The 26,986-nt window shown below is 52.5% G+C and overlaps 1 protein-coding gene across 4 annotated transcripts; it reads left to right on the top strand.

Annotated features, from left to right (window-relative positions):
* Window positions 1-377: 377 nt before the first annotated feature.
* HPS1 (HPS1 biogenesis of lysosomal organelles complex 3 subunit 1) lies at window positions 378-25,042 on the top strand. Of its 4 annotated transcripts, none has more exons than XM_082611567.1 (20): window positions 378-440; window positions 1,924-2,030; window positions 3,728-3,844; window positions 8,056-8,193; window positions 8,415-8,557; window positions 8,936-9,044; window positions 11,346-11,506; window positions 12,014-12,116; window positions 12,751-12,846; window positions 12,990-13,059; window positions 14,482-14,537; window positions 15,811-15,978; window positions 16,073-16,252; window positions 17,338-17,399; window positions 17,896-18,030; window positions 18,117-18,182; window positions 19,437-19,581; window positions 21,905-22,018; window positions 23,683-23,765; window positions 24,276-25,042. In XM_082611567.1, exons 3-20 carry the CDS (start codon window positions 3,728-3,730, stop codon window positions 24,436-24,438), a joined length of 2,109 nt encoding a protein of 702 aa, XP_082467693.1. In that variant the 5' UTR covers window positions 378-440; window positions 1,924-2,030; the 3' UTR covers window positions 24,439-25,042. The 4 variants fall into 4 exon arrangements, with proteins under 4 accessions (XP_082467693.1, XP_082467692.1, XP_082467694.1 ...); XM_082611566.1 differs by lacking the exon at window positions 378-440 and adding an exon at window positions 449-652; XM_082611568.1 differs by lacking the exon at window positions 378-440 and adding an exon at window positions 449-663.
* The last annotated feature ends 1,944 nt before the right edge of the window (window positions 25,043-26,986 follow it).

Genomic DNA, 26,986 nt, shown 5'->3' with positions numbered 1-26,986 from the left:
AAACCTGTGTTCTGATTCTAACTCGGCCCCTCAGCAAGTTATTTCTTCTTTCTGGGTGTCAGTTTCCTCTTCTGTAAATGGAGACTTTCCTAGTACCTCGGTGGGGTGTGGCTTGTGCTAAGGCAGGTTGCAGGGCCGGAAGCAGCAGGTGCCTCTGACGGCTGCCTGCAAAGTTCCCCACACTGTGGGTCTCGGTGCCCCCCTTGTTGACGGGAGGAACGTGGCCACCGCCCGGCAGGAGTCAAAACGCAGGAGCCAGGACTCGCTGAGCCCGGCCGCCGAGCGGAATCAAGCCGAACAACAGTCAAAGGCGTAAGCCTGGCAGAGGCGGGGCGGGCTTCCAGTCCCTCCCCCGGCGGTCACGTGGGCGGTCACGTGGTCACACCCGGAAGCGCGCCCGCGGGCTCCGGGCAGGCTGGCCGGTGTCAGGCTACTACGCGGTACGTGGGCCTCCCTCACTGTCCGAGGGCCTCGGTAGTCGGTGGGGCTTACTCCGGGACCCCGGCGCTTCCCTCCCGGAAGTGGGGGCGTCTCCACCTCCAACCTCACCCACCCGGCGTGGGGCCGTGGGCCCGTCGCCTCACCTCTCGGAGCCAAAGTTACTGCAGCTACGAAGTGGGGCAGTAGTCACAAGCCGGGCCTTCTTCCCAGGGTATCTGTGAGGTTCGGGGGACTTGGGGGTGAAACTGCTGCATAAACTGTAAAGTGCAGGGCAAACTGGGAGGCTGCCATTCGGCGGGCGCGCCCTGCAGTTCCTCACTCCTGCGTCCTCCAGCCCATCAGGGGCAAGGACGAGGCTCTGAGGGTGTGGGCTGCTGGCAGGCAGGGGCGGCGGCCATAGGGGCAGTTTGCTGGGAGGATGGCGAATATGGGCGTGGGGGCGTTTCCCCAGGTTGCCCCGGCGCCATCTGGGGCTCCAGTGAGTCCTGTGTTCCCTCAGAGCAGGATAGAGAGAACAGGGAAATCAGAAAATAACCCCGGTGAGGTTTTCTTTCCAACAACCTTGTGGAATAAAAGTAGAACCTAACGTTCACTGAAGAGCATTTCCATTTTTCTGGGAATATGGTCAATCATGCCGGTGATGTAGTGAGTCTCATGTTGCACAAGATGCTGAGCCCCTAACAGCCCTTTCTTGTGTCTTGTTTGTTTACAATGTTTGGTTTCCTCATTAAGCTAAAGCTTTATATTGTTCCTGCTTTTTATCGTCAAAATATGAGTGATTCTGAAACCAGTTTAGTTCACCTGTTATTTGAGGAGGGGAAGCTGGGAAGTAAGAATAACAAGCCCCCACCCCACCTCTGTGTAAGAAAGTTTGCTAGGGGTGTGTCTGCCTGGTTACTCCCAGGCTCTCACTAGAACCCTGGAGGGAGGTGGAGCCAGAGGTTGAGGCTCAGAGAGGTTTAAGTGTCTTGGCAAAGACAAAACTGGAACCGGCTCTCCCCTGCCTGTTGTATTGCTTTACTGCCATTCATTGCATTACCTTAGGATACCTCCTCTCTTCCCCAGGACTGCTTTTCTGTCTCCCTGGGATGTGCTATGCTGTTTCCCAATAGTCATTCATAGCAGGCTTCCCGGGGCTGCTCAGGGTGGGTTTGCTAACCACACCATGGCTCAGAGTGACCCACGGGGAAGTGAGAGTGCTCAGAAGGAAACAGTAGGTGAGAATTAATGTTTGTGGACACCTGCTATGGCCAAAGGACTGTGTTTGCCGGGTTCGTGTTCATTGTGGGAGGGCAGGGGTGGGCAGAATGTGGGCACTTGGACACCCTCTGGCCGAGGGGAGTATGTTCTGAGCAGAAGGCCTTAGAGCCAGAGAGAGACCTTTGACCACTCCGTCCTTCACCAGCTTGTCCACTCCTGGGAACAGGCAGCAGCTGGAACGGGAGCCTCTGCTTGCCCTCATGACCTCCCTGTTTTAAGCAGGACCTGGGATGCTATGCTGCTCTCCATGATCCGGTCACCGAATCTGTCTACCGCAGCCCTTTCTGAATCTTTGGCTGTCTGGAAGCTCCACTGTGCTCCTTGCCAAGGTAGATGATCCTGCCTGAGATGGAGGCAGGCAGCACCCACCCTGGGGCTACTCGGGCTCTGGGAGGTGGACAGGGTGAGGTAGGCAGTAGACTGAGCTCTCGCCGGCTGTGCAGAGTCATCTCATCTCCATCCCCTATCCCAGCTCTGCATCCTGATGTCAACTTTGCCTGTTCTGTCCTTCCTCCCTTGCATCCAGGAGGCCATCATGGCCTACCAAGTCTCTAAGCTACACCTCTTGAATCAGCCCCTTCCTCCCCTGGCCTCCACCAAGGAGTGGACCCACATTACCCCACACCAGGACAATAGCCTCTGTAACCTTGACCCCACCCATCCATGATCCACACCCTTACCAGCCTACGGGCGCTCCCTGCTGTTCACAGCCTCCATTCTACAGCCCACTGTTCTCCAGCCCATGCACTCCCTTCCCGTCAAGCCCACCTGCCCTCATCCAGCAACCTTTCCTTCACACTCCGTCGCTCTCCCAGTCTCTGCCTAGTGTTTAGCAATTCCGTGGGGATAGGATACATTCTTTGTTTTTCACTGTGCTGGAAACACCATCAAGCTAGGTTCTCGGAGCTAAAGTTGATAAACCAACTAGAGATTTGGGAGGAATTCGGTAAGTACCACTAAGCTGGTCACGTAGGGGATCCTGAAGGATGTTACTGAGTCTGAGACCTCGAGATGCTATGATCCTGTTGAGGAAACTGGACATCCACCACGGAAGAGTTAGAACAGAGCTTCCTCATCATTATCATGCCCTAGCACGTGGGTGATGTGCTCATATCTGTGTGACATGCTGAGGTATAGGAGAAGGTTTGAAGCCCCTGACTGGAGCAAGCAGCTGGCCTGACAGCTCTGGCTTCACCAGGCATGGTCAGGCTTCCCTAAGCGCTGAGAAGATCAATGTCTTGCTGCATCTCACAGGGCCAAGGCTCAGCTCTGGATTAAGAATCTACCAGTTGGTGAATATGAAAACACATTGTATGTAGTCAAGCATTATAATGTGTGGCACAGAGGGTACATGTGTGGGTGCTGGGGAAGGAGGTCCGGAAGGGCAGGAGATACTGGTGCAGGTGGCTGAGGAAGCAGCAGCTAAGCAGGAGTGAGAATGAGCTGTGGCCAAGGTCACATAGCCTTTGTGTTCACCAGAGCAGGAGGAACTTGTGAATCAAACTCGTGTAATACTGAACCCGCTGCCTGTGGGCTTTGAAGCTCGTCCTCTGGAACTATTTGTGACTTGAGGAGAAGCACATTTTTTCTGGACTTCCTGGAGGGAGGTGCACCAGCCGCCCTCCATTCCAGACCAGGCCCTGACTGCCTATCCCCCTTGTACAGTTGACCCCGTGTTCAGATCAAAGCTGGGTCCTTCCTTGCCTTTGGTCCCAGTAGGCTGGTGGTGGGTCTGATGCTGTGTTTAGAGAGGCCAGATAACACAGGAAAGAGCCCCAGCCTTGGCATTAGACAGGCCTGGGTTTGGATCCCACTTCTGTCACTTAAAAATAGGAGTAACTGAAGATTCCTGCTTTGTCCAGTTGCTGTGAGGGTGCCGCAGAGTAACACCAGGAAGGCCCTCGTGGTGCCTGGCACACAGTAAAGGCCAGTAGGTGTTTGCGGGATTATGATCCTGTTTATTACTCAGGCCGAGCCTATGGATGTGGGGCTGGGAGGTGACCTTGACCTTGCTTCTCCCTGGCAGATGAAGTGCGTCTTGGTGGCCACAGAGGGCGCGGATGTCCTCTTCTACTGGACGGACGAGGAGTTTGAAGAGAGTCTGCGGCTGAAGTTTGGGCAGTCGGAGAATGAGGGAGAAGGGGTGAGTGCAGGGTAGGAGGGATGGATGGGAGGGAACAACCCAGAACTACCAGGAGGCAGGAGAGCCTGTCCACCCGTCCTGGCCCAGCCAGAGGGATGAACACGGCATTGTGTGTGGTCCAGCGCCCCTCACACCTGCGCACCCTTAGAGGTCAGCCCTTGATGCTCTCCAGGACAGTGACCCACCCCCTACCCTATGAAGAAATTTTCATTTCCTTCATGACTAATGATTTTGAGCATCTTCTCATGTGCTTATTTGCCATCTTTATGTCTTTAATGAAATGTCTGTTCAGATCTTTTGCCTAGTTTTCATTGGGTTGATTGTTTCTTATTATTCCTACTGAGTTTTGAGAGTTTCCTAGATATTATGGATATGTCCTTTTGTAGATCTATGTTGTGCAAATATTTTCTTTCAGTTTGTGTCTTGTCTTCGCATCTACTTCACAGTACCTTTCAAAAAGCAGAAGTTTTTCATTTTGATAACTCCATGTTACCCATTTTTTGCTTTTATGGATCACACTTTTGGGTGTCATATCTAAGAAATCTTGGCCCAACCCAAGATCACAAAGAGTTTTCCCCACATATTCTTCTGGAAGTTTTATAGTTTTAGGTTTTATATTCAGTCTAATGATCCATTTTGAATTTTGATATGTGGTGTAAAGTATAAACTTTATTTTTTTGCATATGGATATCCATTTTAATGCTTTAATATCACAACTCAGAGACAGTTGTCATTTTCACCTAGATAATTTCTGCTCTACATTCTAAAGGAGTAATTTATCTTGAAATTTTTTCCAGATTAATTTTGGATTAAAAACTTTTTTATTGGGGATGCAGTAGACAGTCCTTGCATTTCTGCAGCCACACAGACTGGTTGCCTCTCAGTGCCCTTCCTGCTCCCGTGAGCCTGGTCATCAGCCGGACCAACTCCACATCAGCAAGTTAGTTCACCTCGACATCACTGATACTCTTTAGGAATGATACAGCATTTCAGAGATCATAGACATTTAAGTGGTCTTATTTAAGCTAAAAACCAGGTCTATCTGTTAGGCTCTTTTATTTTTTAGCAGTCAATATGTATAATTTTTTTAATTAAGAATTTTAAAGTATTTTAGTTCTTAAACCACTATATCAACTTGGTCAATTTAAGAGGCAAACTATTTGATAGTGTTTCTCTTCCGCTTTATTAAAAACCTCATAAAGGAACAAACTCCTGATTTTCAGTTCCTAAATGACTAAGGTAAAGGAAAAAAAGTCTTCAAAGTTTTATTTTTCAAGTATCCAACACTTTTTTTTCCTGATCCTATAGATAATGTGAACTAATTGTAGAAAATTTAGGAAATAACAGAGAAATAGTTTTTAAATGACCCATAATTCTACTACCCTGAGCTATCAGCTCTTCAATGTATTTTCTTTGGGTCTTTATCGTTTATAAATAGTTGGGATCATACCACACTTACAGTTTTATTTCCTGTTGTTGTTTTTTTCACTTCCCATTGTAGGAAAAGCATTACTTCATTTGGTTAAATATTCTCAAAAGCATAAATATTAATGGAAACATTATATTCAGTCTATGAATAAATGTAGCATCATTTATTTAACCATTTCCCCAGTACTGGACATGTATATTGCTTTTAGTTTGCTATAGCTATTGCTGTAGGGAACATTTGTGCTTGCATTTTTTTTTTAAATTTATTTTATTTATTTATTTTTGGCTGCGTTAGGTCTTCGTTGCTGCGCGCAAGCTTTCTCTAGTTGTGGCGAGCGGGGGCTACTCTTCGTTGCGGTGTGCGGGCGTCTCATTGCGGTGGCTTCTCTTTTTTTTTTTATTGGAGTATAATTGCTTCACAATGGTGTATTAGCTTCTGCTTTATAACAAAGTGAATCAGTTATACATATACATCTGTTCCCATATCCCTTCCCTCTTGCGTCTCCCTCCCTCCCACCCTCCTTATCCCACCCCTCCAGGCGGTCACAAAGCACTGAGCTGACCTCCCTGTGCTATGCGGCTGCTTCCCACTAGCTATCTACCTTACTTTTGGTAGTGTATATATGTCCATGCCTCTCTCTCGCTTTGTCACAGCTTACCCTTCCCCTTCCCCATATCCTCAAGTCCATTCTCAAGTAGGTCTGTGTCTTTATTCCTGTTTTACCCCTAGGTTCTTCATGACATTTTTTTTCTTAAATTCCATATATATGTGTTAGCATATGGTATTTGTCTTTCTCTTTCTGACTTACTTCACTGTGCTTGAATTTTATCCCACATCTCATTATTTCCTTAGGATAAATTCCTAAAAGTAGAATCATCGATTCAAAAGCCATTCAAAGATACTGTACCACTTTATAATCGCACCAAGTAATACAGGAGAATTCTCTTTACACTCTAGCTACACAAAGATTATAATTTCCCCCAACCAAAAGAATTCTTGCTACACCTATATCCCTACAGAAAAAGCTACTACTTTTTTTTTTTTTTTTTTTTTTTTGCGGTACGCGGGCCTCTCACTGCTGTGGCCTCTCCCATTGTGGAGCACAGGCTCCGGACGCGCAGGCTCAGCGGCCATGGCTCACGGGCCCAGCCGCTCCGCGGCATGTGGGATCCTCCCAGGCCGGGGCACGAACCCGTGTCCCCTGCATCGGCAGGCGGACTCTCAACCACTGCACCACCAGGGAAGCCCAAAAGCTACTACTTTTAAAGTGAGTTGCTATACACCATCTAGGTTTTCAAGTGACACTTCTATTAATATAATTGGTTCGTGATGGTTCAAGAAAATTGTCGTACATGAATAATTCAACCAACGTTTGCCTATGTGAAGGGATATTCATTCAACGAATACTAATCGAGAATGGACTGTTTACAGTGAACATAGCAACATGACCCTGCATTTGTGGAATTCAGAGTCTAAAGAAGATGAGCCAGGTGGCAAATAAGCACCATGGGTTTATTTCACGGGTGTGGGGTGGGCAGGCTGGGGTGGTGTGGCCTGGGGGTGGGCAGGAGAGGAGCTGCCTCAGCGGGGACCTGTCACAGGTGACTGACAGCCTCCGCAGCAGTGGACACGACGCTGGGCTCCTAAATGTTGAGCCTGTGGGAGGAAACGACACCCCTCGTGACGCGGACCCCGTTGTATTTTAAGTGCTGCACAGTACCCCTGGCTGCTTGCCTGTTCTTCTCAAGGCAAGGTCTTACTCAGCTCCTTGCGTACAAGTTAAAATTAGGACTCCGCTTTCTCCCTGTTTCAGGCTCCTGAGATCAGCATGGGGAAGATCAGCTGTCTCCTCCTATCTTTTCATTCCAGTGTTGAGAACTTGAGTTATTACCATTCCCCTGGCTTTATCCCATTTTTATTCCCAGACCTTCAGCAAATTTGTCCAGTTTCTTTTTGGTTTTGTCTGTTTGTTCTGTTTCTTATTTGGAGGTCAGAGAGAATGGTTGAGTGAAGAGATTATAAAAGTAAAAGCATACTTGTTACTGAAATAGGGAAAGTACAGAAAGATGTAAAAACTGGGGGGAGAGATCATTCCTGATCCTTCTCTTCAGAAGTAATAACTTTAACAGTGTGAATTTCTCATTGGTTTTTCAATACTTTGTTTGTTTTATCATTTGAAAATACAGAGCATTCACAACCATTTTTTTAAACATTACATCGTATCATAGGAATTTTCCATGTCACTGAAACACTCTAATATTTTACGTGCTATATATTCTCCCATCATTCAGATGTACTGTTGTTTATTTAACTCTTTCCCTGGTACTGGACATTTACATTCTTTCCAGTTGCTTCTACTATAAATTACGCTGTAGGGAACATTTTTGAGCATGTATCTCTGCCTCATCTCTGATTATTTTCCTTAGGATACATTCCCCAAAGGAAACTTAACTGCAACAAAGGGCACGGACTTTGGTACACATACTGAACTTTCTTAGAGCTGGCCAGTTCTCTATTAAATGCCCCAAACATTCCTCTGTGGAAATGTGGCCTAATTCCTTAACGTTTCCTTCTAGAATCAGAGCCTGAGCAGCACAATTAGCTGCCTGACCCTTCCCAGCCTTCCTAACTACTACCCAAGTCTCTCCCTGTCAGGACAGTGATAGCCTCCCAGGTGGGTCTAAAACTATGGAGCCCTTGATGGCAAGGCCTGGATCTTGTCCATTCCTTTGTCCCAGGGTCTGGCACACTAAGCAGTATTGTTCTCTATCCCCTCTTGCAGCTTCCCGCCCTGGAGGACCAGCTCAGCACCCTCCTGGCCCCAGTCATTATCTCCTCTATGACGATGCTGGAGAAGCTCTCAGACACATACACCTGCTTCTCGACGGAAAATGGCAACTACATGTACGTCCTTCACCTGGTGAGCGTGCGGCCCTGGGGCCCGTGTTCCTCTTCCCTCGGCTCCTTGGGCAGTCCACACGCCTCTTCCTCATCTTGAACCTCAGACTCTTTTAGAAGGCAGAAGCTGCATCTTAACAAAATCCTCTGGGATCTGAGCCCCCCCTCACTATCCCCAGCGATCAGGGGAGGTGAGGGGGTCCCCTGGGGCTGGCTGATGCCCACTGACCACTGTGCCTGCAGTTCGGAGAGTGCCTGTTCATCGCCATCAATGGAGACCACACCGAGGGCGAGGGGGACCTGCGGCAGAAGCTGTGCGTGCTCAAGTACCTTTTCGAGGTGCACTTCGGGCTGGTTACCATGGACGGCCAGCTCATCCGAAAGGAGTGAGTCCCCTGGGTGCTGTGCTGAGCCCCTCTCAAGGCCAGGCAGTGTGCGCCCAGCCTCAGTGAAGCTGCCTGTCACACTCTGCCCCTGGCCTCTTCCTGGGTCTCTCTAGCTGGCTGTTGTCATGTGTGTGTGAGAGAGAGGTTGAGAAGTGAGACGATCTGTTCAGGCGCCCACCTTTTGGTTCCGTGCCCATCCCACTTGGCTCCACAGAGAGGGCAGAGCCCGACACGCCCCCTCTGTGCTGTGTGGGCTCCCACAGGGATTTGGTCATGTCACGTGAGCTTGCCTGGCGCTGGCAGTGATGTCAGGCTGCTCCTTTGGCTGAAGCTGGGGACAACCAGCTTTTTTATGGATCTCCCCTACTCTGCCCCCAGGCTGCGGCCCCCAGACCTGGGGCAGCGTGTGCAGGTGTGGGAGCACTTCCAGAGCCTGCTGTGGACCTACGGCCGCCTGCGGCAGCAGGAGCAGTGTTTTGCTGTGGAGGTGACTGCTGGGTGCGGGAGTCCTCGGGCCACAGAGATGTCAGGTCAGAGGGGCCAGGCAGCGTTAAGACCATGTTTTGACACCACCCTCCCCTCCATGAGTGAGGGCACAGGCAGCCCCTCAAGCCCATGCATTTCCGAGGGTTGCTCTTTCTGGCCACATGCTGGGCTGGGCACTCTGATGGGCCTCCCTATGTTAACACAGCTAGATTTTGGATAAAACGGACTTTTTAATGCAGTTTTTGGGCTCTCAGTAAATTATGGAAATCTCTGAAGATAGCCCCCTCCACTCTGATCACCCCCCAAATTATATTGAGCTGAAACTAGAGTGGAAAGTAGTGAAAAATAAGCAGAACTAAAGGCAAGATTGCCTGAGTACAGATGATGGTACCAACACTACAACCAGAAAACTAAGCCTTAGGCCAACAGCGACAGGAGAGCTGAACCTGCAACTCCTACTTAAGCCCAGACCTGAGGAGTAAGGTGGTCGTCAGCAGCACCCCCTTGCTCCTTGTATAGACAAACACAGATTCTCTCTAAATCGGTGATTCCCACACTCCGTGTGCATCAGAATCATCTGGAGGACTTGTTAGATACAGGTTTCTGGGCCTCACTTTTCTCATTCACTGTGGGGGTCAAGGGTGGGAGGCTCTACAATGTGCATTTCTAACTAGCTCCCAGGTGATGCTGGTTATGCTGGTCTGGGAACTACATGTTGAAAGCCGTTGATTTTGAGGACAGATTAAGAGCAAACAAACATGAGCTCACAGTTTAACAGTCAGATGCACCAGAGAATAAGCCACCATGAGTAGGAGTCAGGGAAATCAATCACCAGCAGATGTAGATCCCAAGGAGCTTGATATACTAGAATTTTTAGGTACAGGACATAAAATAACCAGGAAATATTTGAAGACATAAAAGCTAGGGAGAAACCCCATATAGATGTTTTAGAAGTGAAAACATAATTGTTAAAATGAAAACCTTAAGGGGTGGGTTAAATAATAGATAAGACATAGCTAGAAAGAGAATTCGTGAACTGGAAAATAGATCAGAAGGAATCATTTTCACACCCCACTCATTCACTCTTCCAGTAAACATATAGTACCTCCCATATGCTAAGAGGTGTGCCAGTTCTGGGAATACAGTGATGAATAAAGTCTCTGCCCTTGAGGGGAAATCAGCCATTCATATGTACTAAAAACAATAAAGTATACTGGGTGCTGCCAGGTTGGGTTTCTCAAAATCCATGGTGGCACAAAGGTTGGCGTGGTCAACTCCTTCTGAGGCATCAGCAAAAGGCTTCTTGTAGGAGGTGACCTAATGCAGTTAAGATAAAATCCACAGTCCTTACCAAGTCTATCAGGCCCTGTATGATCCACCACTGCCTGTCTTGCCCCAGCCTCATCTCATGCCTCTGTTGTCCTTACTCACCATACACTGACCGCCTGGGACTTCTTCCCATTTCAGGGGCACTCTGTGTTTAACTCTGTCCAGTGTGGTAGTCATTAGCTACATGTCTCTGTTGAATATTTGAAGTATAGTTAGTCCAAATTGAGTTATGCTATACCTGTATAATATACACTGGATATTGATGACTTAGGACAAAAAAGGAATGTCAAATGCAAAAAAAAAAAAAGGGTGGTACCAAAAAAAAAAAGAATGTAAAATAGGATTATTAACTATCCCATTAATAATGCTTTTATACCTTATGTTGAAATGATAATATTTTAGATGTATTAGGTAAAATCAATTATTAAAATTAATTTCACTTATTTCTTTTTACTTTTTAATGTAGTTACTAGAAAATTTTAAATTACGTGTAGGGGTTACCTTTGTAATCAATTAGGCAGCACTGCTCCAAACTCTGTCTCCACCTCAAGGCCTTTGCATGTGCTCTTTCCTCGGCTTGCGGCATTCGCCCCCTCCCCCCTTCTCTGACGGGGTTTCTTGTTGTCTAGATATCAGTTTAAAGGTCACCTCCTCAGGGCCACTTTCTCTGAACACCCTACCCACTTAGGTCTCTGCTCTTCTTCTCTAGTCCAATACTGTATATTGCCTACACAGCAGTTGTTAGCACTTATTTTATCTCTTTCTCTGTATATTGTCTGTCTCATCCACTAGAGTCTAGTGACCACACTAAGCCCCAGAAGGGCAGGCTCTGTGCTGGTCCAAGCCTCCCTGTTCCCAAGCATCTGGCACGTGGTGTGTGCTCACTGTGGCCTGAGTGAATGTAATGCCAGCCTGGGGCTGGAGCGGGAGATGTGTGGGTGATGTGACTTCCTCTCCCTGCCCGCATGCCCAGGCTGTGGAGCGGCTGATCCACCCTCAGCTATGTGAGCTGTGCATCGAGGTGCTGGAGCGGCACGTCGTCCAGGCCATCAACTCCAGCCCTGGGCGGGCCAGCGAGGAGGCCCTACACGCCTTCCTGCTCGTGCACTCCAAGCTGCTGGCTTTCTACTCCAGGTGAGCCCAAGGGCCCCAGCATGGGCTGGCCCCGAGGCCCTGGGTCCCCTCACCTTCACCCTTTCTTATTCCCCCTACCTGAAAAGCACCACCTCCTGGGCCAGGGAAACCTTCCAGACCCATCTCTTCCAGGAAGCCTTCTTAGATTCTTCAGTTCTTCTCCCCCTCTCAGCTCACTTCCTTCTCTGAATTATTTCTTCCTGGAACACTGTCTCAGAATCTTAATTTAGGGTTTCCTGATATGCTGTTACTCGTCCCTGGTGGTTTTCCACTGGTAATTTTTATTTTTCAACACAACCAAGTTTTATTTTTAAAATGGATGAGTTAACTAATTTTGTACATACCTTGTCTTTCTCCAGAAAGGATGAAGTCAGCTGGCACATTTGTAAACTCCTTGAGGGCAGGGATCATGCTCCAGACTCCCTTAACTTACTTGCCCCTGTCCACTGCCACCTGTGGGCTGGGGGCAGCGGGTGCATGCTGACCTGCTGCCCGTTCTCTCCGCAGCCACAGTGCCGGCTCCCTGCGCCCAGCCGACCTCCTCGCTCTCATCCTTCTGGTGCAGGACCTCTACCCCAGCGAGAGCACGGCGGAGGACAGCGACACCCAGGTCTCGGGGCAGCTCTCTGGGCAGCAGGAGGCCTTCAGGAAGGCGACTTGGAAAACCAGTCTGGAGAGTGCTGGGCAGGCTGCTGGGGTGACTGTGGTTTCCAAGTCACAGTCCTGGGCGTGTGGTTGGGAATGACTTTTTTCCAGCTGCTTTCAGATGTAAGGGGAATTCTAGAATGCATGTAGTTTAGTGGGTTAAAAGTGCAGATTTTTGGAGTCCCAAAAATAGTCCCAACATAGTCCCAACTTTACCACTTAGCTGTTTGCTGTGCAAGTACTTACCCATCTGAACCTCGATTCCCTTATCTGTGCAATGGGACAGCGATGGCATCTACCCCTCAGGGTTGTCATGAGGAGTAAAGGAGACAGTTTACCTAGAGCCCAACGGTGCCTGGGGTGTAGCGAACACTCTCAGTAAGTGCTGGCAGTGGTTTGGGTGCCAATGTGTTGGACTTGCTGGAATTTCTAAAATTGAAACATCCCTGGAAAGTGAGGGCGCACACCCAGGGCTGCACAGTGGAGTGCGCACAGGGGCTGGCGGGCCCCCCCCCCACCCCCGAGGGCTGCGCTGTGAAGTGCAGGAGGCAGAGGAGCCAGGCAGGCAGCTCTAACTAGCATCCCCGGACCTGTTGCAGCCTTCCCTACGGAGGCCCCTCCGCAGCCAGAGCATCCCCGTGCAGCAGGCCTGGAGCTCTTGTTCTGCAGACCCGACCAGGAGTTCTGCAGGGGCTGTATGTGCTGTGTTCTGGGGAGGGGTGGGAGGGAGGGGCGGGGAGGGGAGGGGCGGCCTCTCCCCAGAGAGCAGGGACCAGGGTCGAGCCCCCTGGGAGAGCCTCTCTGAGCCCTCAACCCAGCTGCCCCTTCTCCCTCCCAGGAGACAGACAGCCTTTCCCTCCCTGAGGAGTATTTCACACCAGCTCCTTCCCCCGGGGAGCAGAGTTCAGGTGAGACCTGGAGAGGAGGAGGGGCATGGGACAGGGCCGGGGAGAAGGCAGATAGGCAGCCCCGGGAGAATCTGCCTTAGGGTTCAGTGGATCCCGACGCCCTGCAAGGGCCCAGGCACAGACACCCAAATTCCTAGAACCCAGGACACTGTGTGCAGCAAACCCTCTGTCTACCCTCCCGGCTCCAGCTTGAATTCAAGGACTGTTAAGGCCACTCAAATGATCCCTAAAATTTTTTATGACAAGTTGATTTCATTTAAAAATTCATTTCTCATATATGTGCTCTCTGCCTTCTTTTTCTTTTTTATAATTAATAAGTAATCAAATAATTAAGTAATAATCATTTTATTTCTAGTACAGTGGTTTAAAATATAAATAGTCTGTATGGTTTATAGCTTACCTGCTTTTCCAAAGTATGTGGGTAAACGATAAAAAGAAACGAAAAATATTGGGAATATTAACAAAACAAAAAAGGAGCCTGGGTCCCCTGAGACCATGTGCCAGTTCATCCCTGCTTGTCCATTTCTCTGTGGCCGGGATCATAACTGTCCTGGGTTCTCTAAGCTCTCCACGAGCCCAAAACACATCAAAAAACACTACTTTGGGGTAATGGCTGGAAGTTCCATTTTCTTTTCACTGCTGCTTTCCCTCATTCCTCCTCCTGGCCCCTTTCTCTCAGTAGTTTGTTGTTTCATGCCTCAAAGCTGTAAATAATGCTTGTTCCACAGTGCACGGAACTCACAGCTTACAAATGGGTGGAGTTGCATTCATCCATTCGTAAGTCAGGTGTTTGAAACACAGACACAGGCTTCCCCAGAGAAACATGATTATAAATGATAGTTATTTGCAATGAAATATACGAGAGAGCGCTATTATTACAAGCCTACAATATTTCACATATGCGGTCGGTTCAGCTGGTTTTTGTGAGCTGACCTAGGAGAGGAAATCTAGTTCAGTTCCCAGCACATAGTAGATACTCAGTTAAAGTTTGCTGATTGACTAAATAAATGGGGAACTGTAGACCGTGTGTGCTGCCTCCCAGTGAAGAGGCACCGTTATAGCCAGGGAGGGGCCTGAAGGGTTAGGGAGGGCAGAAACAAGGAGGGGATTGGGGGCCGAGGAGGGGGTTGAGGGACACCCACCACCACTGCCAGGTACACCTGCAGAAGCTCCTCCCCGCAGCCCACTGGGGCGGCAGGGAGCCTCTCTTCCCCGGCCCAGGCTGCTCTAGCTCTGGGACCTCCGAGCTCGCCCAGCTTGGGATAGGATGAGAAGGGGGAGTCCCCAGCTCACACTAAGTGCTGTGCGCTGCTGATGGCATATGGGGCCGTCTCTGCTCTCCTCCCCTGCTGACAGCCTGTTGGGCCAGTATTTACATTTTGCCATTATTTATGTTGTTACATTAATACCTATGGCCTGCAGGTAGCACAGTCTGGCTGGATGAGGGTACTCCTCCCACTGATGATCCCCATGTCCAGGTGAGTTTCTCCTGATGGGCTCGGGGGTGGGGGGGGCGTTGGCCGGGGCACCAGCTGATCTGAGATGCTGCAGTGAGCACTGGAGACTCTGAGGGCTTCTCTTGGGGTGACTGTCCAGCCACGCTGGCCTTCCTCGTGCCCTCTCACGGCTGGCCGGTCAGTGCAAGGGCGGGGGGAGTGGTGGATGAGGGTGACCGCCTCCCTCCCTCTCCCCCTCCCCCAGACACCTGGCCTCCACTCCTGAGAAATCCCCACCCTCATTGTTCTTGGGAGTGAAAGTCCAACTTAATTTTTAATGTTTTCTAAAATGAGAAAGTAAATACGTTCATTGTAGAAAAATTGGGAAAAACAAAAGTAAAATATGGAAAAGGAAGAAAAATCACTCTCAAATCCCAGCCCCAGATGTTAACTACTGTTAAGATTTTGGAGTGTTTCCTTCTAGTCTTTCCGGTGACTTTATATGTGCATTGACACATACACACATGACATATATATTTTTTCTTTTACTAAATTTGAATCCTGATGTACTTCATTTTTCTTTCTTTTTTCTTTTTTTGAGCATTTTCCCATTAACTAGGCACTCCTCAGCAGTGTGGTTTTTAACAAGGCTGTTCAGAGTGCACTGCATGCGTATGTTATTATTTATTTAGCAAATTCCTGGAACAACCAGTGTGTTGTATGGAGTCTTCTGCTGTTATCGTAAGACTATAGTGACTTCCTTATAGAGAAGTTTTTGTGGCATCCCTAATGATTTCCTTAAATCTGCTTTTGCCCGTAAAGACTTTCTTACTCAGAGCCCTCGTAAGGCTGGAGTGTTGCTCGTTTAGCCCTGTTATGCCTCACTTGCCCCCCTGGAATGACTGTCAGGATGTCCTGAAGGTGGTGAAATGACAGGTGTTAATCAGCTTTAAATGCCTGGTGTACAGAAAGCTGTAGAGGAGCCTCCTCCCCTTCATGCCACCCACCCCGGCTGCTTTTCCCCCCTTTCCTGTCCCTTCTTACCACCCGCTACCCCCACGTGGCATCCAGTCCTGACTCCCGGCAGAAGGGCCCGAAGATGTTGAGAGAGAGAGGGGCAGCCGGACGGGAGCGGCCCGGGCAGCCGCAGCGGAGCGCAGGGATTTAGGACCTGGGATTTCTTGGGGCCGGAAAAGTTTATGCCTCATGGTTCACAGGGAGGACGGCAAGCGGGCAGCCGTGGGTGGACCCGATGTGGGGAGGAGGCCAGATGGCTGCCCACCCCTTCCCGCTGACAGCTCCTCTTCCTCCGCAGATGGCTGAGGACACACTCCAGACGCTGGTCCCTCGCTCCCCAGGACCCTCCAGCCCCAGAAGGATTTTCCTGGATGCCACCGTGAAAGAGAGCTACTGCCCCATGGTGCCCCACACCATGTACTGCCTGCCCCTGTGGCCAGGCATCAACATGGTGCTCCTGACCAAGGTACGAGCACCCCCGCCTGCCCTGGCAATGCCCTAGCCTAGATGGCCACCCCACGGCTGCCCCTGTCTGCCCTGCCCTGCTCTTCTAACCTTAGAGCCCCAGTACGGCCCTGGCCCTGGCCCTGTACCAGCTGCTGGATGGGTTTTCTCTACTGGAGAAGAAGCTGAAGGAGGGGCAGGAGGCCGGGAGTGCCCTGCGGTCCCTCCCCCTCATGGGGGACCTACGCCAGAGGATGGACAAGTTTGTCAAGAATCGAGGTGGGCAAGAGCTTCAGGTGAGACGCAAGGGCTGGACACCCCACCTTAGGGAGAGGGGGCAGGGCCCATTCTGTCCACAGCAGGTGAGGGGCCCTGCCCCACCCCACCGTGGGCCTGTGGTCCTTGTTTCCCCCATTAGGAAACAGGAACAGAAACTTACAGCAGTGGCACTTGACATTTCCAAAACGTTCTTGTGTGACGAGTTATAGCTCCCATTTTTCAGATGAGGAGACCCGGGCTCAGATAGATGGTGATTTGGCCAAAGTTACTGGACTGGTGAGCAGTGGAGCCAGAGCCCAACTCGAGGGCTCAGCGACAGCCAGCGGTCTGCCTGCCACACCCCTCACCACCTGGCTGGTCTCAGACGTGCAGGGCACAGGGGGGCCGCTGCACCCGCAGGGGGCGTAGAACCCAGGTTGGGAGATGAGGCCAAGACCCTGGGACAGTGCGTGAGCAGAGCAGGAAACGGGGCACAGCCCAGGCCGGAGCCTGCGGAGAGCTCTCAAGGGTAGACCGCTGGGCTGAGATCTGAGGCCACTCGTGTAGCTGGCAGGGCTCGAGGAACTGAGCTTCATTGTGCACGGATTGTGCACTGGTCTGAAGACGAGCAGAGGGATTAGAAGGGGCAGAGCAGCCAGCTGAGGCCCAGACGCCAACTACCGGTCAGTCCGCCACGCTCAGCATCTCTCCGTGCCCAGCGCACTCCAGTGAGCGCGTGGTAGGATGCAAAGCTCCCCTGAGGGGGTCAGCACCCCAGCTCTTGCCTGCGTCCGCCCCTCCCTTGAAGCGCCTACCTGTCACTCTGGCAGCATTGGTGTACGGTGTCTGCCAGCGAGGCAGTGAGCCCGGTACTTGGCACACAGAAACTGCTCTTTAAATAAATGCCTGCTGAATGAGTAGACTGGTGTACAGTGGGGTGCAGGGTGCTGGGGGACCTGCCAGAGACCTAGCTTGGCTGTGGATGGCAGGTGTGTGCTGGGCCTAAATAAGCCATGGAGGCAGGGGGCCTTTCGGAGCCTTTCAGAGCCCAGTGTAGGGTGTCCCCTGGACCTCGCTGTGGGAATGTTGTCAGGAAGCTGCCTGTCACCTGTCCTCTTTACAGAGCACCTGGCTGGAGTTCAAGACCAAGGCCTTCTCCAGAAGTGAGCCCGGATCATCCTGGGAGTGAGTGGTGGGCTCTGAGGTCAAGCCCGGAGTCGTTTGGACAGAGGAGCAAGTTTCCTCCAGGCCCAGAGGGAGAGGATGCTCAGGAAGGCGCTTCTGAGGGCCCAGGGGGTCCTGGGAGGGTGGGTCCAGCCCACGGATGCTGAGGGGAGGCTGGGAGCAGAGAGGACAGTGATCGAGGAGCAGCGCCTGAGGGCCTGACACGACCAGCAGAGGCCGGGCTTCAGCACCGACTCAGTGTGTGACCTCGGGCGAGTCACTGCCCCTCGTTTCTCCATAAAATAAACCATGAGGTTGGATGAGATTCCAAGTGCTCAGAGCACACGTCGGGGGGAAAACTGGGAAGCTGCCTCCTGGCTCAGTGAGGGCCAGGGTGTGGGGCATCAGCTGTGCTGTACGTCTGTCCAGGAGGAGGGTGATCACGGGATGGGGTACCATCCTGGGCATGCCTTGCTAGGGCCCTTCCGGCTGTGACATCTCACCTCTCTGTGCCCAGGCTGCTCCAGGCATGCGGGAGGCTGAAGAGGCAGCTTTGCGCCATCTACCGGCTCAGCTTCCTGACCACGGCTCCGGGCCAGGGAGGCCCCTCCCTGCCCCAGCACCTGCAGGACCAGGTCCAGACGCTCATGCAGTAAGTGTGGGTGTGGCCCCTCGGTAGCCAGGGAAGGAGCTGGGGCGCACCTGACCCCAGCCCTGTTCCCCCTGCTTCCTCGGCAGAGAAAAGCTGGCAGACTGGAAGGACTTCCTGTTGGTGAAGAGCAGGAGGAATGTCACCATGGTGTCATATCCTGATACCTGGCCCTGAGGAGGCCTTTCGGGACTACCTGCCTCCTCCACCCACTTACTTGAAGGGCTGCGGCTTTGGGGAAAAAGAGCATATATTTCACCACCTCAGCTTCCTTTCTCTGAAAAAAAATGATAGGAGGTAGTGTCCCAGGGGCCTTGTCTGTAGGAACGCTCCACAGCGGGAATTTCAGAAATTCCTGCTCTCCCACAGTTACTTCTGAGAGCCTTAGGGATCGTTTATGTCGGCGTTGTCCAGCCAGCTAAGTGGCAGTGGGTCTCCCACGAGGGGCAGGGGCCTGGGGTTGGGTAGGTTTGAGCGGCCGCGTCCTCCTTCTTAGAGGTCACAGTACACAGTGGCGCATGAAGGCTCTGAGAAGGACTGCAGTAAATGTGTTTATTTGTCCCCATTTAAAAAGCCACCTCCAAGGGCTTCCCTGGTGGCGCAGTGGTTGAGAGTCCGCCTGCCGATGCAGGGGACACGGGTTCGTGCCCCGGTCTGGGAAGATCCCACATGCCGCGGAGCGGCTGGGCCCGTGAGCCATGGCCGCTGAGCCTGTGCGTCCGGAGCCTGTGCTCCACAATGCGAGAGACCACAGCAGTGAGAGGCCCACGTACAGCAAAAAAAAAAAAAAAAACCAGAAAGAAAGAAAGCCACCTCCAAGACTTACCCTTTTATTACAGAACTAATTTTACCAAATACTAATTTTCCCTGGAACTTTATATGAAACAGCTTTTTCTGTATTAAAATCTCTAAAGGATGTGGCCTCCTGTCTCCAGAGACTTCGGTCTTCAGTGCGCAGGTGAGAAGGCCTTGCTAGCCACCGGCCACTGCCCTTCCTCTCAGATGGGAACCTTCCAGCCTCTGGAGATGAAGTGTAGAGGTGAACAGGATCACGGCGAGGCGTGTGGGTGGGCGGCCAGCCAGCCTCACTCTTTAGCTCTATAGCTCTGCTCTCATACCAACTGCAGCATGTGTATCATTTAAACTCATCCCGCATGAAAATGGTAAAACATGAACATACCGTGTTCCTGTTGGGACCAGAACTCCCTGCGTTAAATGTGCCAGAGCCAAGGATCCGTTGTACTTGCATCTTAGACCTTCTCAGGGTTGGAGGTTCGGTGGTAAAGAGAGACCTGGGAAAGAGGGGGATCCTGGGGGCGGGGGGCGGGCCTTGCTGGAAGCCTAGGTCGAGGGCAGAGGAGCTCCCTCCCTGGTTCTGGCTTAACGAACACCTTAACTCAGACCCTCACCTACCTGGAAGACTTCCCAGGCCTGGTGCATTTCATCTACGTGGACCGCACCACCGGCCAGATGGTGGCCCCTTCCCTCAGCAGCACTGAAAGGACTTCATCGGAACTGGGCAGGGGGCCCCTGGCCACCTTCGTCAGAACCAAGGTAACCTGGCCTGGCCCGGGCCCTCTCCTCGCGCATCAGATGGGGTGTGCTGACCCCTGCCCAGAGGACTAGCCCCCGCCCTCAGGCTCCCGGGAGGCTCTGAGCACCCCCGCCAGAACCCTTTACGGCACTCTTCCTGGTGTCTGCACCCAGCTCTTTAGGCTTCTAAGAATAGTGCCCATCTTCGTCACCCCAGGATGCCGGTCGGCACTCAGGGCCACCTTCCTGGGTGTGTCAATGTGCCTGGAGCAGCAGAGTCTGGGCAGCGAGTTCAGGGGAGGAAATGGCCAGGGCCTAACTCAGTGCCTGGCATAAGTAAGTGCCCGATAAGTGTTGGTTGAGTTCACTAAAACAGAAGACACATGGGTTAATCAACTTGAGTATCAGAATGTAAAACTAGGTGGTTTCTACGAAGAAAACAGTCTCCAGGGGTCCTTTTCTTTGATTCATCTTCATAGCAAACTAGTATTTTTGGTGGGGAGAACAGAGGACCTCTGCCACTTTCTAAAAAACCATACATTTTTGTATACATTGTGTATCCACATAAGGTGTATCATAATGGTTAAAACAAGATCCTGACAAAAGGCCCATTGGAGACCCAGCTCTGCCCCTCACTAGCTGTGTGGCCTGGGGTATTATGAAGTCTAAGTTTCAGTTTTCTTATCTGTAAAAGAGGACAGTAACTCTAGTGACATCATAGAATTGCTGCAGAGATTACAAGTGTATGAGATGATGCATGTAAAATACTTAACACAGCATGTGGCACAGATGTAGCTGGAGTTGGTTGAGCATTTCCTGGTACCATCCACACCAGCATCTTCATATCCTTCTGGAGATAGTTGGGGTTATCCTGGTACATTTCTTTTCGTCGTTTTTCTGTGCGGTTTGTTATAGTTGAGATCATTCTGTGTAAGCAGTGTGTTTACCACATTTTCACTTCACTTTATATTTGGTGCATTTCCTCGTGTCATTAATTCTTTATCAGCGTGATTATCATCAGCTCCACAATAGTCCATCATGTGAACGTAACATCATGTACTTAGCCGTTTCTCCAGTGTTGAACATTTAGATTGTTCCCAGGCTCTTGCGGTTGTAAATAATTTCTGCAGCACATACCTCTGGGCATACATCCTTGTCCTCATCTCTGATTATTTTCTCAATATGGAATCCCAGAAATGGAATTACAAAGTCAAACGGAAGGAGTGTTTTTTTTTTTTTTTTTTTTTTTCTTCTTTTTGCGGTATGCGGGCCTCTCACTGTTGTGGCCTCTCCCGTTGCGGAGCACAGGCTCCGGATGCGCAGGCCCAGCGGCCACGGCTCACGGGCCCAGCCGCTCCGCGGCATATGGGATCCCCCCAGACCGGGGCACGAACCCGTATCCCCTGCATCGGCAGGCGGACTCTCAACCACTGCGCCACCAGGGAGGCCCAGGAAGGAGTGTTTTTAAGGTTATTGATACATGTTGTCGAATTGCTTTTCCTGAAAAACAGAGCAAACCCGTGTATTTGTTTGCAGATTTCATTAGACACTGCGTTGTGGTCAGGTTTGGAGTAGCTCCTGTATGCCTGCCACTAAGCTTTTTCTAAGCTCTTTGGTGAGAGCGCAGCAGGCCTTTCCAGGCCCTGGGAGGTGGGAGAGCAGAGCTGCCCCTGCTGCCAGCTTCCCTAGAGCAGTTCACAGGCAGCGTCAGAAGTCCTTGAATTAGGCAGGAGAATCTCGCAGAGGGGACCTGAGGCACGTTGTCCCTCGGTCACTGTGTTCCCGTCGGTGCCCTTGGTGAGCCCTCGTTCAGACTTCGCCCTGGAGCAGAGGACGTTCCTGGACCAGGGCACTCTGTGCGTTCAAACACTTTTCCAGCAACTTTCTGGCATAGAGCCTGTGCCAGAGATCCTCAGTCCCGAGGGGCCCAGGTGAGTGGCTGGCCCTCAACAGCAGGAGGGTTCCAGGGGGCCACGCCCTCATCTTCTCTTAAGTCCCTGGCTCTGTTCTGGCCTGAAAGATGAATCTACTCTTTATGGCTTATGTGTATAGTAAAGGTACATAAAATGTTTATACATATATTTTGTCATCGCAGTAACTGGAGGGGTGGGTAGTCCATCCATGCATCCATCCATCATCCATTTATTATTAAGCTCCTGCTTTGAGCCAAGGCTGGGCCTGGACACTAAGGAAGAAGATGAGCAGGAGAGGCCCCTGGCCTTCCAGGAGCTCCTCCCCTGAGTGCTTTTCTCCCCTCGGGATTTGAGGGCCTGAGCCCAGCCCCTGCAGTGGGGAGAGGGCCGCCCCACAGGCTGCAGAGACGAGCACATTCTCCTCTCCCCAGGTCTGGTCTCTGATCCAGCTGGCGCGCAGATACCTGCAGAAGGGCTACACCACACTGCTGTCCCGCGAGGGGGACTTCTACTACTCCTATTTCCTGTGGTTCGAGAACGAGATGGTGGGTGTGGCCAGCCCGGGGCAGGGCAGTCCTGAAATGCTTTCTTTCCCTGTGACTCTTGGATCCTTTTCTTCTGGATTCTGTTCAGTCTGTGTCTCCAGCTCTTCTTGTCCCTGGTGGAGCTGACAGCTAAGCCCAGCTGGTTGGCACCCAGAACTCAGGTCCCATTTGCACTCAGGCCCCTCCACCCCATTCTCTGAAAAACTCATGCCATTGATCAAGGCAGCATCCAGGTGACGTGAACAGGCGTGCGCCCCGTGTGAGCAAGGCCGCTCAGCCCGCGCTTCCTCAGTGGTGCTTCAGTGTCATCAGCTGCACTTACAGAGCCTGGCTCCCTGTTCCCATTGTAGAGGCTGATAAACCAAAGCTCAGAGCAGTTAACCAATCTGCCCAGGGCAAAGCTAGCAGGAAGGCTGAGAGCTCTTGCGTCCGGCCGTGTTGGCCAAAGCTCACTGTTGCTGCAGTATGAGCACAGGTCACGGGAGTTTGTTATCTGTGTCCTCCCACCCCCTCGCTGTTGCTCTCTCTCACTGTCTCACTCTGTGTCTCCCTTCTTTGCTCTGCTTTTGTTTCCTTTTTCTCCTTTTGTTTCCTCCTCACTTGTCACCCTTGGCCATCATTCCAGCTCTCTGAGGGCCATTGCTTCTCCCTCCCACATTCCCTTGGCCCCCTGTCCTGTCCTCTCCCCTGTTCGTGCCCTGCCCTCTCTCTGCCCCTTCAGCGAGCCCTCCTTCCCCACTTCCTGCGCGGCGCAGTGCAGCCGTCGGGGCTCTCACTCTGTTCTCACGGCCTCACATCCGCACAGCCCGTGGGATGGTCGGGGCGGGTGTCACTGACCCCATTTTGCAGATGGAGACACTGACGCCCTGAGATCAGACACCATGGCCAGGGCCACCGAGGTCCTAGGTGATGATGTCAGAACCCAGGCTCAGCTCTCCTGACCTGCAGGCTCCTAACTTTGCTCTGTGCCCGCCTCAGAAGCACCCAGGATGTGGGTGTGACCATCACCTTAGCTTCTAGGAAGGGACGGGGTGGGGGGGTGGGGGTGGGGTGTGTGTGTGTGTGTGTGTGTGTGTGTGTGTTTAGCCCCACAGGGCAGTAGGATGTGGTGCAGGGAGACCCAGGTCTGGCTACACCTGGGCCACCACCAAGTCCTCCTCCTCCTCCCCCGTGGGGCAGGCCCGCGGGCCTGGTGAGCACAGCGCCGCAGGAGCCCCGTGAGGGCGCCTGGCACACAGTGGGAGCCCAGCAGAGCTTGAGTCCCTTCCCTGCCGTGTCCTACCCTGGGAATATCCGTTGCTTTCACAGAGAGACTTGGCCTTTGGTAATGCTTTGTTCTTCATGACACGTCCCCGGGTCGTCCTCCCTCACGTGTGCCTGTCGCTGACCCAGGTCCACTGGTTGATGGGAATGAGAGCTACCAGGTGCCGGGCACGATGCTCGGAACTTTACATCCATGTCTAATGTTCTTTGGGAGTTTTATTCTTATTCCCGCTTCACAGGTGAGAAGACAAGGTAAAAAGAGGCCAGTGCATTTTCCCAGCACCAGGCACACGCCAAGCAGGGCTGAGCCCGGCCTCAGCCGAGTATGTCTGGCTCAAGCCCATGCTCTTCCCCCCGCGCCCACCGCCTCCCCACTCAGGATGCCCTGCCTCCTTCCCCAGGGCTACAAACTCCAGATCATCGAGGTGCCTGTCCTGTCCGATGACTCGGCTCCCGTCGGCATGCTGGGAGGAGACTACTACAGGTGACGCCGACCCAGAGGGCCCTGGGCACAGAGGGGAGCAGATGATGGGCGATCAGTGCCAGTCCCCACAGAGCGGGCAGCCCGTCCTTCAGGAGCGTCCCCCTGAGCCTGTCCCCCCTTGTTAGAAGCTCCTCAGAGCCAGGCATTCAGTGAGAGGAAGAGAGCGGGGCGCTTGTTGGGGTTCTTGCCCTTCTTGCTGCTGACACATCGAGGCAGCATTTGCAGGCATCCCTGCTGGGCTCCTGAAGACCCCTTCCCTGCCGGCTCTGTGTGCCCCATAGATGGGGCCCTGCCATCTAGTGGACCCCGTTCCAGGATCAGGAACCCAGATGGTTGGGCCGTGGCAGCCTGGGGCTGAGCCTTGTAAGGTTGGGTCAGTGAGGGTCAGGGAAGGCCTCTCTGGCCCAGTGCCAGGGCCTAGTGAGGTGACCTTGTACCTGTGCAGTGCCGGGAAGGCCCCTGGCCTGGCTCCCTCCTGAATCCTGTCCTCCTTCCCCCTCCCTCCCCCAGGAAGCTCCTGCGCTACTATAGCAAGGGCCACCCGGCTGAGGCTGTCAGGTGCCATGAGCTGCTGACCCTCCACCTGTCGGTCATCCCCACGGACGTGCTGGTGCAGCAGGCCGGCGAGCTGGCCCGGCGTCTGGGCGAGGCCTCCCGTGTCCCCCTGCTCTAGGCCAGGGTGGGCTGCCCCCGTGCATCTGCCCGTGCACCCCAGTTCTCCAGGCCCACCTGGCTTGCAGACATCCCCATGGTGAGAGCCTCCTCCTGTGCATGGCAGCCTCCTGAGGATGGCACAGTCCCCAGGGCGGCCCCAGAGTTTCTTAAACTCCACTTAGACCAGCCTCCACTCCGGGTAACAAGCAAACCCCCGAATCCTTCCCTCTGAAGGGAGAGGAGGGCCAGAGGGTTTCTTTGGTCTCTTTAGAACAGCAGTGGCTGTGAGCTTAGACCCGGGGCAGCCCCTCTTTCGGAGCTGCCTCTCCGTTTACCCCTAGGAGACAGAGGAAGTCCCCACTGCCTGTGGGTGTCTGCTGTTCTCAGAATAGAGAAAGCTTCCCAGGAAGCCATTTCCCTCCCCAGGTGAAAGGAGCTCTCCTGGCTGGGGTGAACTCCAGCTCTGCCACGCCCCCTCTGCGGCTCTGGGCAGGTTTCCCCACCTCTCAGCCTGTCTCCCCACATTCAGAGTGACGGCACCCGTCTCTCCGGATGGTCGTGGGGCTGCCGGCTGTGCTGCAGCCACTCAATAAATGCTGGTTATGGCTATTGTTACTGTTCAAGCCCCTGGCCCTTCTCGGTGGCCTCTTTGTGCCCTTCTTGGTTCTTGGCTCTTGCCCCAGCCTCGCCCCAGAGATTCGTGTCACTCAGTCCAATGGATCCCAGGCTTTAAGGTTTTTCAAAGCTTCTCTGGGGGTCCTGGTGTGCCCTGGATTGAGAGCACTGCCCCAGGGGTACAGCCCTTCCTCTAACCTGAAAGTCCCCCCCAAACGGACACAAGGACAAGAGGCCGTCAGAGCCCTGGGACTTGGGGGCATCCACTGCTCTGGGGCCGAGAGGCCACAGCTGGGACAGAGGGAAGTGAGGAGGCAGAAGCACACAGCGCAGCGAGGCGGTGGGTTCGCGTGTGACGCCAGACAGCGGCCGGGCCTTCCCTGCCTTCAATCTTGAGCTGAAATTTATGACAGCAGACTGATCTTTCCTGTTAAGTGAACAGCCTGCCGGGACGGAGGTACTGAAGGAGCTAGAACAACACCGCGGCCTGAAGTCCGCAGAAGGTGGCAGTGAGGGACAGTCACGAGGTGACTGGGACCGCCTTCCTCCTTAACATCATGCCTTTATGGACAGGAATTATGACATGATCGTGGAAAGTACGGAGGAGCAGAAGGGGAACACTGTGTCTGGAGGCCACTGCTATGGAGGATCCTCGCTCCTGTCACCTGATATGTTCCCTTCCCTTTTAGTAGCTGCGTGATGTGCCGTGTCTAGTTTAACCAGTCCCCCTAGTTTTTCAATATTATAAATAACACTGGAGGGAAGATGCTGACTCGGATTTTAGCAGAGACACACACGGTGTAAACTTTACGTGGCATGTGGAGGGGTGTCTGATTCGAGAGTAGAAGTGTCCCCAGAAGTCCCTCTTACCCAGAAGCGACTTTCCATATACTCTCCTAATTTTGAGATGCACTTCTAATAACGGGTTTCTAGATGTCAGAGCGGTACAGAAACTCCCAACCCCTAGGGTGCTTTTTCCTATACGGGGAATGTCCTAACCAGTGGGCAGGGAGCAAAAGAGGCTCCTAATTCAGGACAGGCCAGAGGAGAGTAAGCACAAAGCCAAAGATATTTACAGATGCCGTCTTTAATCCTTGAGGATTCTTGGAAAATGGGAAAGGTACCAAAACACAGAAGAGAAGTGTTCAGGGCTTCAAAAGAAAAAGGCGATCCCCCAAAATCATGAGGACTGAACTGGCCCCCAGACCTTTCCAGCTGTGCAGCAGTCTGAGAAGTGGATGGCGTTTAAGCATTTGGATGGCATTTAAGCAAGGACGTGGGGCTCTCTGGGGGCTCCAGGGGAAGATGCCCCGCCCCCACCCCCACCCCCGCAGTGTTGCTGAGGCCCTGGTGTCGGCAGTGCGGAGGGCCTGCCCCAGAGGCCTTCAGGCAGCGGGTCCCTGAGCCTGCTGTGGGCATAGAGCAGTTACCCCGCTACAAGCTGGAGGGACGGGAAGCTGGAGCAGAGTCTGACCCAAGTCCCTCTCTTTACTTGGATTCCCACCCCCACCTCATCCGGGACCTTTAATTCCTTAACTAGAAGCAGGACAGCACAGGGGAGGAGACGGGCCTTTGGAACACTCATTTGCACGCTCACACACACGCACATTCTCCGAGCCTCAGTGTCCCTCGTCTGGGGCTTACACGAGGGGCTGCACGACCGTGGTCAGCACAGAGCCTGGCACACAGGAGCCCTAGAGAATTGGCAGCACGGTGGTTACTCTCCGGAGGCCTGGAGGCTCAGGACTTCTGCGTGGTTAACAGGCGACCTCCCGTGACTCGGCCCGGTGTGGACGGGGCCAGGCTGGGCTGTGGGCAGCTCAGTGTCCCCTGTTTAGTCATGGCCCAGGGCCAAGTACGGCAGCTGGGCTGCAGCTCCTCCTCTCTTCCTGCTTTCTCCCTGCTCCTCCCCTGCCTGGAGAGACACGAAAAGCTGCTTGCAAGCAAATTCT

This window comes from Mesoplodon mirus (assembly GCF_964341445.2).
Source record: "Mesoplodon mirus genome assembly, chromosome: 2".
In the NCBI taxonomy this organism is placed as follows: domain Eukaryota; kingdom Metazoa; phylum Chordata; class Mammalia; order Artiodactyla; family Ziphiidae; genus Mesoplodon; species Mesoplodon mirus.
This window is presented reverse-complemented; position numbering and strand designations above follow the sequence as displayed.